Here is a 14149-nt window from a genome sequence, read left to right on the forward strand (position 1 = left end):
TGCTCTGACGATCTGGTCCCATTTATCCACAGTGACAGATCAGATACCATCAGTGGTGAATATTTTACAGGAGGCTTATTTGTAAGACTGACTTGTCAGGTCAGGTGAAGGAAACGAAACACAGAGAACAGAAACAAAGGGAATGACCTTGATGGTTCCCCCTTGAAAAAAAAAAAGCTTAATTAACTTTTATTTCAAGGGATTAAGAGGAGACGATCACATCTCATGACTGTGTGTTTAGTGCAGAGCTGGAGTCAGGACATGATTAGCCTAGCTTAGCATGAAGACTGTGAGCAGAGGGAAACAGCTAGCCTGGCTCTGACCAGACTCTAACTTCTACAGTTGGCACAAACCATAGACAAATGTACAGTATGTCTCAGCCTCTTCCCGTTGAACAGGATGAAGCCAGAAAATCCCGGAGACGGGTGCTGACATATTGCAAATTTGCAACAAGAGTCCACTAAAGAAAACACACATTAATGACCTATACTGGACCGGGGGTTTATGACCTAAGGTTTAATAACCTTTCACTCTTTAACAGACGGCTTAGTGATGTGTGACCCAAAATGAAGTATTCCTTTATACTTTAAATGATAGATTTATCTGAAAAAAGAGAACACATGTATGTGTTTGCAATGTAAAGGATAAGGTGGAGGTGGAAATGGGGGAGAGGGTTTGGTCCCACTGACCTTCCTGTTGACTAAGACGTCAAAGGGTCGGAGATAAACCTCTCTATTGACATTTACACTGTCAGGACTCAAGTGTCACCTTTGTGTGTTTTTATTCCGCTTGATTTATGACTCTGCATCAACCGTGAAAGAGTTTGGTTCCCTTCAGAAAACAAAGTGTAATGTTACAGGTCGAGTGACTGCTCAGGGTGTGTGTGGGTATGGAGTGGAGTGGGCCGGGTCTTGCATGAACAGAGCGCATAAAAAGACGTTTGACAGTCAAGTGGTTCCATGCGCCCAAAAGATGGATGTGTTTGCCTGACTGAGGATGCAACAAGCTGCTGCTGAAGTTAAGAAAACCTGTCACACAGAGGTAAAGCCGGAGTGGTCGGAATCAAACAGGAGCAGGAGGTTCGGACGGTGGGGATTGAATTTTGCTGAAAGGAAAAGTCGAGCTCTGGAGATCAGCGTCCATCAGATTGACAGACCGGTGATTGACATCAAAAAGAGATCGTCTGTTTATCTTCAAGCTGCTGCAAAGTTAGCTGATACTGCACATGTCCTGAGCAGGTCCACATTTGTCACAGGACTCTCAAAACCAAGACAAACCACAATCATCCATTTTCCACCTATCAAGGGATCCAGAATCATCTCTAGAAAAGGAACAGACGCAGCAAAAGCAAACAGAAAGAAGTCGGAAGAAGCAAAAGAACATCAGGTGTTCCATGTGTTGGTTAAACAGAGTGGGAAAATAAATCAGGAGTCAAACAAATTCAATAAAATCAGTGTTGCTCTTACAGCGGGAAACAAAGCAGCCATTAAAGATTCAGAGACTCGCAGCAGACTGATTCGGCATGGTCATCCAGGCAGAACATCTTCTCCAGCACCAGCGGACCCTCCAGAAAGACAAAAGAACGACGCCGGTGATCCCGGTGCCAATGACGGGTGTACGATGAAGTCTAAACATGATGCCAGTCCCTGCAAAGAGAGGCAACAAAGACGGTTCTGCTCCGATGACTCCGCCATTGAAACAGAATCTGAGCTCTCTGTAGACAAAGGTCGTCCGGAGACGCTGCAGGAAGACCGTGATATTGATGACGATGATGAGTATTACACGGAGCAGAGGATCACAGAGTGGATCCTTAAAGTCAACTCCAGCCTCTTCTCAACAGAAAAAGACGAGCCAGGACGGTCGAAACCAGCAGAGGAGCAAGATGTAGGGACCATAAAGATAGTTTACAGTGGAGACTGAACAACACACTCACTCTGACACATGTTACTCAGAGGTGAACAAATAAGCAGTCAGACTAAGTAAGTTTTGATTTGTTCATTGAAAAATAACAGTATAAAAAAGTACACTTGATAGAATCAATACTTTCCTCAAAAATTCACAAGCAGATGTTTGATGCATCTTCTGTCATCCTACGGGATCGAACTGAGCATGTGCAGTATGAACGTCAAGACTGTGTGTTTCTGATTTGAGAAAAATGACTTTCTGTAACGACCCGCAGTCTCCCCAACACTGTAACAGTGTACGTATTACTTGATACACTGAAGCACACTCAAAGGTTAAGCACTTGACCTGTGACCTACAATCGACCCAGAAGAAGAATGTGGAGTTGATGGCTGTCGGTTCATGTTGTGCACTGCAGCTGCTTCCTCACGGACAGAAATGAAGCTTGTGACACTGAAATGAACCAGAGGCTACGTTTTCCTTGCGAGGGAATAGCAAACACTCGAGGCGTCCCTTAGTCCCCTCCTCACATAAAAAATACCTGAGGACATCTACAGTATGAGGAGCATTCTGAGCTTTGGCTGAGCGGTGCCTTTGTCTTGGTAACCGCTTTGATTATGCAACACGGGATGATACTAATGTTTTTTGATGTTTCCTGTGTAGTTCTAATCCTGCCGACAGGGTTCTCTGTGTCTTTTCTCTAATGTACATGTATGTATGTAATGTGTTATCAAAATTGAATCTCTCATTATCATTAAAATTCAATGAAAATCTGCTTTAAATGTAATGTTGTCAATCATGTGTGCAAAATATAGTTTTACACTTTACAAGTGTTGTAGGCAACACCAATCAAAATTGAGGAAAACAAGACCAGCGTGGATCAGGACCAAAACCAGGATTCACACAGTGCGAGACAGATCGGTCACTAGATCAGCTCGATCAGTGAGTCAACTATATCATTGACAACAGCTCATTTTTAAGGCCTTCTCTCATTATGGAGCCATATGTAAGCTACTGAATTAAATCATAAAAGGACCGTACATATCATCAGACATTAAGGGAACATGCTATGTTGATGCAGCAGCCAGTATGTCCTCCTTCTAAGTTTAGATTCTGGTCCTGAAATGGTCTGTGTTTGTTTTAACCAGAGAAGGTAGGCGGTTTTTAAGGCACCCCCACACGGCCGTTGTGGACACCCCTAGGTTTGCCAGGCAAACAGTAAACCAACAAGTGTTGCAGAGATGGAAGCGAGGAAGCGCATTAGTTTAGATATTACAGATTCTACTCAACCTCAAATGTTTCTAATAAGCTCCACGAGCACAAATGTGGAAACACAAGGATCATTATTGGAGAGGCTTTTGAAAAATGGAGAGAGGTTAGAACGCAGAAAGGTTTCAAGTCCGATGCCATCAAACTTAACAACTCCTCCCTCTGAGTGTCAAAGAGTCTGTCTGACCTTGATCTATTTCACACTGAAAACTGCAAACTCCTCCGTTATTCATTATTTATTTAAACTGTGTAAAATTCTCAATCTAAACTGGTCCATTATCTGGCCATTAACACGATGTACAATACTGAAACATACTGTGCAATACTCTTGTAATATATTACTGTAATACTGCTCTTTATATATATTGCTTATTTCTTCAATGCACTTTCGAACATTGCTAATTTCTTCAATAACCTGCCCTTTATACATAGTTTATTCTTCATTAACATGCGCTTGGTACATAGCTGTATTTCTTTAACACTCTTTATCGTACTAATTGCTTTATCTTATTTACATTCCTTATTTTATCCATATTTCTATTCCTGTAACTATATTTCTACTGCTATATCGTATCTAAAAGCAACTGTAACGACCACATTTCCCTCTGTGGATTAATAAAGTATTTCTGATTAGGATTCAGATTGAACCATTAATACCAATAACACAATTTAGAAATCAGAATCAGAATAGTTTTTTTATTACCAAGTACATTTACACATAGGCCTACAAGCAGAGGTCGCTGCCTATCAATCGGCAAGGCAGTTCCAGGACAGTATAGGGGCCGCCCCACAGCAGCGGCTCTGTCATTTTGCAATGACAGTAGGAAATCTCCCTAAGGGGCCCCATCGGACAGCACTCTCTCTCATTGCCATACCAAGCGTTCCATGCATTATTTGCTGTGAAAACCAAAGTTTGCAAAGAGGAATTATCCGTCTTGGAGTGAAAAAAGAGGAAGAGCAGTAAGTGTCTGGACCCTGGCAGACATTGGGTAATCAAGATTAAGATTTACTTTATTGATCCCTGCAAGGGGAAATTCTGTTTTTACACTCTGTAGTCATGAACACACACATAGGCTGAAATATACACACATGCACAAACAGGATCCTATGGACATGCACTAATGGAGAGAAGCCAGAGTGACGGAGCGGCCCCCGGCAGGCACTCCTGAGCTGGTGGTGGGGAGGGGGTTTGGTACCTTGCTCAAGGGCACCTCGGCAGTGCTCAGGAGGCGATCTGGCACCTCTCCAGCTACCAGACCAACTTCCATGTTTGGTCCGCACCGGGACTTGAACCGGCGACCCTCCGGTTCCCAAATGAATTTTTGCTTTGGGCCCCCAACAGAATCTAGGATCACCACAGCCTACAAGGAATTTAACTTTGTGTTTTGGTGCAAAACAATCAGCAAAGGACTAAATCAAAAACAGTAAGATGTAAAAAAAAAAAGGAGTGCTCAAGCTGACAGCAAACTTAAATATAAAAATCAATATAAAAAATAGAATATGAAAACGTAAAAACACAAAAGGTGCAAAATGTGCAATAGAGGAACTGTGCAGGTATGTGCATGATTTACAGTAAAAAATAACTACCTAATGATATTTTGTTCTGTTTCAAAGTATGAGATGTGTGATCCCAAATATTTATTACTTGGAGGACATTTCCACCAGAGGACACACACACACACACACACACACACACACACACACACACACACGCACACGCGCGCGCGCGCGCACACACACACACACACACACCTTGCCGTCCTCCAGAGGTGCACACACTGTTTCTATGTATGTGCCGGCTCGGTGCAGACAGAGGTTGTAAACATGGCGGCGGACGGGATGGTGCTCACCAACCACGACCATCAGACCCGAGTGGGGATTCTGACGGGTAAGGACACCGTGTGATATTTTAAGACACAAACCTTCTCTGTCGTTCACCTGTGCTGCATTTTCCGTCGGTTGCTTGCGCGCGTCGCTGTCACGATACGAAACTGTCATCGCCGCCGAGCTAGCCAGCTAGCTCCCGTTAGCCTGGATGCTAAGCTAACCGGCTCCGTTGACTGTCATTGCTCTACCGTTAGCTGCCTGACAGGTCGGACAGATGTGGAGATTGCTACGAAACGATCATATATGCATTTCTGTACACATATTTGGAGCGTTTATAACTGCATGTGAAAACTAGCAGTCACATTTAGTGTTGTACTTTGATTGATATCGACAGTGTAACGAGATATTTTAATCAGCGTCAAGATAACTGCTGTCAAACAGAACATCCGGTTAAAAGTTTCAAAATAAGACGGGCTATTCCTAGCGAATACGGGCTGATAACTGGAATTGGCGGTTTTATTTTGAAGACGACAATGTTCTTTTCCGGTTTAGCTATGCTTTTTTGCTGCTAACTTCACTTTACATTTTCGAGCAAAGTAGCTTTACCGAGCCTACACCAGCTGCATTATTCATGTCCCTTTGCAGATCCGATATGTTAGCTGCTTCTGAGGATGCTTTCCATTAACATTTTTTTTCATGGATGTTTCGGCAGTCATTGAATTTACGCAAACATGTTTACACTCGGTGCAGAGATATACATTAATAAATAATAAATCTTGCGTTTTGTAGCCAATTAAATCTGGTTACATGGCGAGGCTGCAGCGTCAAAGCGGAATTAATTCTGTAGTGCAGGTTTGTTTGAGCAGCTTTCCTCATTAGCTCGGTGGATGATCGCCTGTGAATCGTGCAGGAGGGTACTGGAACCAGTTTAGAGTCGTGTGACTGTCACCAGTAGCCCTGCTGCCTCCTTGTCAAGGCAAGAGAAGACGTGAGAATAATGCTAAGAGGATGCGAGCCAGCTGCTGGGATGTCTGTCGTGGTTTTGATGAGCTAGCACCTCAGCTGACAGCAGATAACCCCTGTGACCATCCAGCTGTTAACCACAACCTCCCGTCATGTGTTATTACACGATCAGAACCATATATATCCAGTGTGATTTATCTTGTGTGAGGAGGAGAGCTGGGTCATGTGTGGGGTCATACATGTAAAAGGTTTTAATTTTTGCAAAATGCTTAAAAAATACATTTTTGTTTTTACAAATGGAGTGACATCAGATATCATTTTTAGAATGACCACATAACCTTTGTTTCTACTGACCAAAGCATCAAAGGCTGATAGAGTACTTAGTGAAATTGTAATATTATCAAAACATCTGTTTACCTTGTGGTTCAGGACAAGGGTTAGCAAGAACTAGATTAAAGCTACACACTGCACTTGGTATGATGTTGCTTCAAATGCGAGTCCACTAGTGCACCAAATGTATCTTGAAATTAATCCACAGCCAAAAATAGTTCCCAACAAATGCACTTTCTCTCCTGCCTAAGCAGGGTGTGTGAAAAAGCCCACTGCCCAGCTGTTATGGGATATCAAATATGTATATAGTTTGCCCAAGCTTAATTTCCCGTTGGGCACCGTGAAGTATGTTTTATCTTATATTAAAAGTGTAAGATATTTACATCTTTCAGTGGGTACACAGTCCTGTCTCATATAATACATTCAGTAATGTATGCATTGCAGCACAGAAACTGTCCTCAAGAACAATCAATCCACATCAACCTTTGAAAAACCTACAAGTTACAACAAATATTTATCTATTGCAAAATACTGTTTGCCTATATTTTTCTAATCCTAATCTATTTTGAGTGCACAGTACAATGTTAATTCATTTTTTCCAGAAAATGTGTTTGATGTTCACATAAATGTTATCGCCCAAACTATATATTAATTAAATGTTATAATTGCTTAAAATGGGCCGACCGTATATATCTAGGGTTGTCACGATACCAGAATTTGAAAACTTCGATATGCTACCACTAAAAATCAAACTATACCTGTTTCAATACCACGGCAACATAAATATAAGTCCTGTGTGCTCTATATTGGGTAATTTCTGGTTTTCAATGACCAAAAATTGCATGCAGACTCCTGCATACTGTCTAAATTGTACAAATACTTTTGCAGAGTTTAAGAACGGATGCTTGATTATTGCAAAAATCACAATCCCGATTATTTTGATTGATACTGAGATCACGATTATTAGACATGATTACTCATTGATTTTACAACCTCTGCATCACATGCACTTATTCTGTGGCCAAAATAAAACGGCAAACACTTTGAATCATTTACCAAAATAAAAGGCCTCTGGACAAAACAGCAAGCAGCACAGTATTTGTCTTATCTTGATTATCTTGTTGTTGAGTTTTAAATTTGAATAATTAATGCCTTTATTTAGAGATTGGAAAGTGGATAAAGTCAGAAATTGGGGAGAGAGAGAGTGGGGAATGAGATTCAAGAAAGAGGCCGCAGGTCGGATTTGAACCCGGGCCACCCGCTTAGAGGACTACAGCCTCTGTACATTGGGTGCGCGCGGACTAATCACTAAGCTACCTGCGCCCTCTAAAATAGGTATGTTAAGGATTGTTTAATGACACAGAAATGAAGAGCAGGATAGTTGAGATAAATTGTCATATTTTGGGTCTCTTATAAATTGTATGTCTTAATAATCCAATCTTTTTGTCTATGTGACTTTCAACACTGGGAGACATTCTAGTTTTTGTCACAACTGCCTAATTGCTCAGGAAGCTGAGACACAAACTTACAGAACTTGTTGGAGAGTGAAAAGCTTTACTTATTGCACATGCCGTGTTACTCGTCAATTATTTTAATATGGTAATGATGTAAAATACAAACATGAGGATCTATACGTTCATATTTATAAAGCCAGATGAAATTGTATCTGTAGGAGAGGAAACACAAACTTTCCCCTAAAGACTGACATAGACAGCCTGGATGATCTCTAAATATTTGTGTTCTTGAAATCAGCGTACTGTGTTTGTTTAAGATAAGAGGTGTAACGGATTTGAACCCATAAGTAGGCTATCTTTTTTTTTTTTTTTTTTTTAATTCCTTTCCCATATTGAGTTATTACATTTAAAAAAAAGTTTCATGTATTCAGAGATATGGGTTTACATCCCTGTTAAAAAGGTATTTTACTGACTGTAAGGTGAGAAGGTTGATAACAGTCCTATTCATCAAGTATGTTCCAGCAGCTGGTCAGCAACACTTCACATAGCTTAGCATATATAGCCAGACACTGGTTTGTAGTTTCATATTTTCTGAATGGACATAATAAGTGGTGTCATTTCTATCTGACTCGGGGCATGAAATCAAAGGAGAATTATTCCAAACGTGCCAAACTATTCCCTTAAATCTTTCAGGCAGTGAAACATTCAAACAGAGTCTGAGTTGTGACTGATTAAAGGAAGGTTAAACGCACTCGGCAGGCTTTTAAAATCTCTGTTTACACTTTGTATTTGAAGTGGATCTAGACAATCTCAACATTTTACTTCAGCAATTCAGTTGTCTTTTAAAATATAAACCATGAATCAACGGGGATGTTGCTGCTGTCAGTACGCTAAAAGAAAATGCTTTAATTTCCTAATATATGAAGGGGGCTTCTAGTATTTTAAAACCTGGTCCCCTTTTTAATTTAATTTGGCGTCTAGATTATTAATAGGTAGACAAAAATAATTCCTTCAGTAGATTCAGAAGACTGAGGAATATGAAAGAATCGAATTCTTGCAAGTGTGCAACATGAAGATGGACAGGTCGTACCATAGACCACCACTTGTGCACATTGTAGTATTCCAGGTTAAGGAGGAGGAGACAGTTATTGGCTGGACCTTCAACAGTGATGATGCTGTGCCCTGTGTTTGAGTCCATCGGCTTCAAGATTGATCCTGACCAAAGGTACATCACGAGGGGATATTCCCTTTATAGAAGACCATCTCCCTCTTATGGAGTGAGGTTAACAAGCGAAACCCAGCTCGACAAGTCTGCACCCATCCTGGTGTCACCGGAAACAGACTTCTGTATCTGATCATCATGTGACTATGCTTAGGGGTACATCAACTTGTCACCATCAATCCATCAATCAGTCATTATTTGTAAAGCGCCAATTCATAACAAGTGTTATCTTGAGGCGCTTTACAAAAAGAGCAGGTGAAATACCATACTCGTAAAGAAAGATGGGATAGGGGGAGATGGGCTAAGATGTATTCCTTGCGTTCCTGTTGTCCACACTTCCTTGCCGCTGAGGTGGAGGTCAGAGCAGGCCGTGCATGAATGAGGACGGCGGTGGTTTGTGGGGACGACACAGTCCGATGGTGGTGGCTGGGCGTCAGGAACGTCGAGTGGTAGTAGTGCCAGATCACGGCTCCGTCTACTCGAGAGCCTGGCCTCTGCTGCCAGGACAAGGCCTCCTGGACTTCTAACACAACTGACATAGAAGGAGGCGGGGAGGTGGGGGGATGCCGATCCCGAGGAACCTACAAGACATGAGAGCTCAGGAGCTCCCATGCAAATATGTGTTTAGTAACTAAGATTTACAGATAGCAACATGCAGTAATATCTTATGAATGCAAAGAGAGAGAGGGAGAGCTAGGAGCTCATGGTGCCAGTTCCCCCGGTAGTCTAAGCCTATAGCAGCATAACTAGGAGCTGGTCCACACCAGACCATGGTGTGGTGGTCAAGATTTACTTTATTGATCCCTAAGCTCTCCACAATAAAGATAATTGTTGTGGGGAAGGACCTATTTAGGACCTGGTTCCTAAGAGAACACTACTGGTAGAGAAAGCCTAAAACAATATTCAAGTGAGCAAAAATGATGGAGGCGGCTGGACTGGACTTTGAAATGGGCTCTGTGGTCAAACTTACCCACCTGAAGGGAGCAGACACTTTAAGCTTCTGTCTACACAACTAACAACACTTGGGGGCACATGTACCACTGAGGTTGTTAATCTCTAATAAAAACCAGGGATGTTGCTGCTGTTGCTTGCCACGGAGGAGGACTACCTCCATTGCTGAGCCTCTTTGGCTGTGGTTCTCCAAAAAAAATGGAAATAGCTGCCGTTTTATGTTAAGATAACGGTAAAACAAGGGGGTTTGTTATTGACACTGAAGCCTAGGAGAAGAAGGGGGAAGGAGTGGAATTAAACAAGTGGATTGTTGGTTTTGTTTTACGTTGTTTAACATGAACATGATTTATTTTTGGGGAGGAATGAATGGGGTAATTTGCTCTTAGTTATGTTTTGATTGCTTATATTGCTTTGTATATCTCCATCAGAAGGTTTGATCCCCGGCTCCTGCAGTCCAAGTGTTGAAGTGAAAGACACTTAACCCCAATTTGTTCCTGGTGGCATTAGCTTGTGAATGTGTATGAATGGGAGCAGTAAGTACTGATGGGCACTTTACAGTATCCTCTGCCATCAGTGTGTGGATGTGGTGTGAATGGGTGAATGTGACTTGTAGTGTAAAATCCAATTTGAGTTGTCAGACTTACAGTCCATTCAACATTTAGATTGCTTCAGTGGCAGCGCTCAAACTGGCTGTGAAGGCTGAAATGTTATACCTGGCAGCCAAAAGGGCTCAATTACAGTTTGCCCAGCTACAACTTGCTCATTTGTATCAACTGAGTTTCCTCTGTTTGGTCGACATGGTGTTTCAATGATCAAGTCTATTTCCTACAAGTGATCAGTAATATCATCCTCATATGGATCCTGTGTGCGGTCTTCGGTTTCTGTCTCTTCTTCAGTCAGTGACAGCTGCTACAGGAACTTGGCAGAGGACAGGAGTGGAGTCAACCTGAAGGACCTGGTCCATGATCCCTCACTGTAAGTCTACATAACATCTATGGTCTGCACAGACACATCCAGTTATGTTATACACATATGATGGGTTGATTAAACTCACATCACTCTTTTAACTCCTGCAGCCTGGGAGGATTCATATCAGCTTACAAGATCGTTCCAGATGAAATTGATGAAATCAAGGTATGTGTTTTGTTTTGTTTTTCACACATGAACAGAAACTCTAAGCGGCATGTTTGAACTCAAACGGATGAATTTCTTACCCCAACTTTACCCCAACTTTTTCCTGCCACCCTCCTAGTAAAATTTCACCGTTAAGTCAGGATGGGCTGATAATATTCAGGAAATTCACGACTGTATTACCATGTGGGGGGGATGACGTTATGGTGCGAATGACACTTACTTACTTGTGCACTTAATAAATTTGCTTCATAATCTTTTCTGCTTGCCAGTATATTCTACCGGGCTCTTAGGTTCATACTGTGGATAAACTATAATATTAGTGTTGAACTCCACTTTGCCCACCATCTTGGATATCTTATCTAAATATAATGAACACAGTGTCCTTTTAACATCTTGGCCTGCCGACTGGGATCCCCAACCTCTGGTTCAACACAGAAAACTTTAACGCTGTGAGGGACATGTGTGAATAAAAACTTTTGAAGATTTCAGGGGCAGGCTGACATTTTGTAGACATTTTCAGGAGTGCATATGTGTAAACAGCTCATGTCATCCCCACATTCTTCCTAAAATGTCCTGTCAACCTCCAGCTTTCTTATCAATTTAAGGCAAATGGCCATACCATTGTCTAGAACAAGGCTACATGATCAAGTCTTTGGTTTGTCATATTGTGACAAAGGTCTTGTCAAAATTAGTTTGCAAGCCACACAGAAATGTTAGTTTCCTTCTAAGACATAGAAGATAAACTTTATCAATCCCACAAGGGCAAATTCAATTTTACACTCTGTTGTTTAACATGCTACACACACATGCACACACAGGATCCTATAGACATGCACTAATGGAGAGATGTCAGAGTGACGGCCCACAGAGGGCGCTCCTGAGCTGGTGGAGGGATTTAGTGCCTTGCTCAAGTACACCTCGGCAGTGCTCAGGAAGTCAACTACCACCTCTCCAGCTACCAGACAAATGTATTTTCTTGGTCTGCAGCGGGACTTAAACCTGACTCTCCCGTTCCCAACCCAGGTCCCTATAGACTGAGCTACTGCCCCCCATATTAGCAATAATGAAGTTTTTACCCTCTGAAATTGGTATCCTATTGGTCTCAAAAATCTCATATCAGTCAAGCCCTACTCTCAAGTGTTTTTTGCAGTAACCATCCATCAATCAGCCAAAAAAAAGACAGTTGTAATTCCTCACTCCACTGCTTTTCTTGTCTCTGAATGAAGTGAAATGTTCAGACGAGCACCTTAGAGTTGTTAGGGAGCCGACAGTCTGATTCAAGTCACAGGGGGGACTTGATTGAGTTATTCTTTTTGTTTGTGTTTATCTCTGTGTACAGGATACTCTTTTGGAGTGGTGTGATGATCTAGAGCTGAATCTCATTCTCACGACTGGAGGAACTGGCTTTGCCCCGCGAGATGTTACACCTGAGGTACAAACACAAAGAGACACTGACTTCTACACTTATTCAAGGGGGGGGGGGAATTAGCAAGCCCTTGTTAAAGATAAAAACTAGCTTTGAAGATTTATAATTTAACTAATGGACTCTGTTTGTGTCGTAGGCCACCAGAGAGGTGATCGAGCGGGAGGCTCCAGGTATGGCTCTGGCCATGCTGATGGGATCACTCAACGTTACACCTCTCGGCATGCTGTCTAGGTGAGGATTAAATATTTTCACTGCACCGTTCACAGTCAGTCAGTCAGTCTACAGCATGTGGTGCAGTACTACAGTAATCTCTTAATCAGTTTTGTTCTACCCAGATTATTGAGTGTGGTATCCTCTCCTGATCTAATCTCCTTTCATCCCCAGGCCTGTGTGTGGTATCCGTGGTAAAACTCTGATCATCAACCTGCCAGGGAGCAAGAAGGGCTCTCAGGTAGGATTCTGACTTCAGTAGTATACATGCCTACTCATGTTATCCTACCCGGGACTTGAAAAGACTCAATACTTACAATACTTTCAGACAGCACAAGTTTTTGCAGGGTAACAATTTACAACACAACAGTTAGATTCCTGTTGTGATTATTTCCCATCATGCACCTGGTGGTTATGTACAAGTAGCAGTTTAATATTCAGATGGCATGTAAAGGTCCCATATTCTGCTTTTTCTGGTTTTTTATGCTCTTTAGTGTGTTTTCCAAGTGTCCTGTGCATGTTTAGACACATCTATTTGCAAAAATTCAAAGTCCGCGGAAACGCAGCTTCTCCTACCTCCTCCTGTTAGCTGTAGCATTAGCCGCATGTAACGCTCGGTTCTAGCCCCCCTCGAAAAAATGTTGTCAGTCCGACGTCATTGTCAGTGTGAGATCACTGATCTAAGCCCATTGGCTCGTTGTGGCAAGCCCTGCAGCTCATGTTGCACGCCCGTTAACTTCTGTAGCACGCCCACGATATGCCGTAGCCTGCTGTAGCACAGTAGTGCTAAGGTGCTAATGTTTTTGCTCCCCGGCCCTCGGAGCCAGAGTGGCTGAGCGACTGACCAATTACGGCAGAGCCGACAGGCCGACCAATCAGATCAGACTTGGCACACGTGGGGACTCTGAACGTGGGCACTTCAGAGCCTTAGAGAGAGAGTCAGAAGCGAGCCGGTGCATGGAGCGGCAGTACATGAAAACAGACACTTTTTTATAACTTTAGCTATTGTGAACATACTTCAGTAGGTACATAGATTAAATATATGAACCCCAAAAAGGGCATTATATGGGTTCAGTCCCACCTCTAGGTTCTGAGTATATCTTTAGTCTTTTGTTATCAAAATTGAGGGAACTAAAAGTTCAGAGGTCAATGATATAAACCAGTTGCTGGTCTGTGATTTCAGTGTTATGGCGGTTATACACACATCCTGTAGGTGCAACAATACTATCACCTGTTCATCATCACAAAGTTCTAAAGTTTAGCTTTTTCCATGTGTTGTTTTCTCCAGGAGTGTTTTCAGTTCATCTTGCCTGCTCTGCCTCATGCCATCGACCTGCTGCGTGAGGCCACGGTCAGGGTTAAATCTACACACGCCGCCCTGGAGCAGCTGCCCTCCCCTTCCTCTCTGATGGGCAACACGCACTCCAACGCACACTCCAACATGCACACCATGGAGCGCGG

At 42.4% G+C, this 14149-nt stretch overlaps 1 protein-coding gene across 2 annotated transcripts in view; it reads left to right on the forward strand.

Annotated features, from left to right (window-relative positions):
- Positions 1-4916: 4916 nt before the first annotated feature.
- gphna (gephyrin a) overlaps positions 4917-14149 on the forward strand; it is a 27766-nt gene continuing 18533 nt past the window's right edge. Inside the window, exons 1-7 of one of the 2 annotated variants that reach the window (XM_061063846.1) lie at positions 4917-5059; positions 10815-10893; positions 10995-11052; positions 12392-12484; positions 12615-12709; positions 12863-12929; positions 13977-14149. The exon at positions 13977-14149 is cut by the window's right edge and continues 121 nt beyond it. In XM_061063846.1, the coding sequence (XP_060919829.1) occupies positions 4996-5059; positions 10815-10893; positions 10995-11052; positions 12392-12484; positions 12615-12709; positions 12863-12929; positions 13977-14149 (629 nt within the window). In that variant the 5' untranslated portion in view covers positions 4917-4995. The remainder of the gene's footprint in view (positions 5060-10814; positions 10894-10994; positions 11053-12391; positions 12485-12614; positions 12710-12862; positions 12930-13976) is intronic. The other variant, XM_061063845.1, reaches the window with a different exon arrangement.

This window comes from Labrus mixtus, chromosome 18, assembly GCF_963584025.1.
Source record: "Labrus mixtus chromosome 18, fLabMix1.1, whole genome shotgun sequence".
In the NCBI taxonomy this organism is placed as follows: Eukaryota; Metazoa; Chordata; class Actinopteri; order Labriformes; family Labridae; genus Labrus; species Labrus mixtus.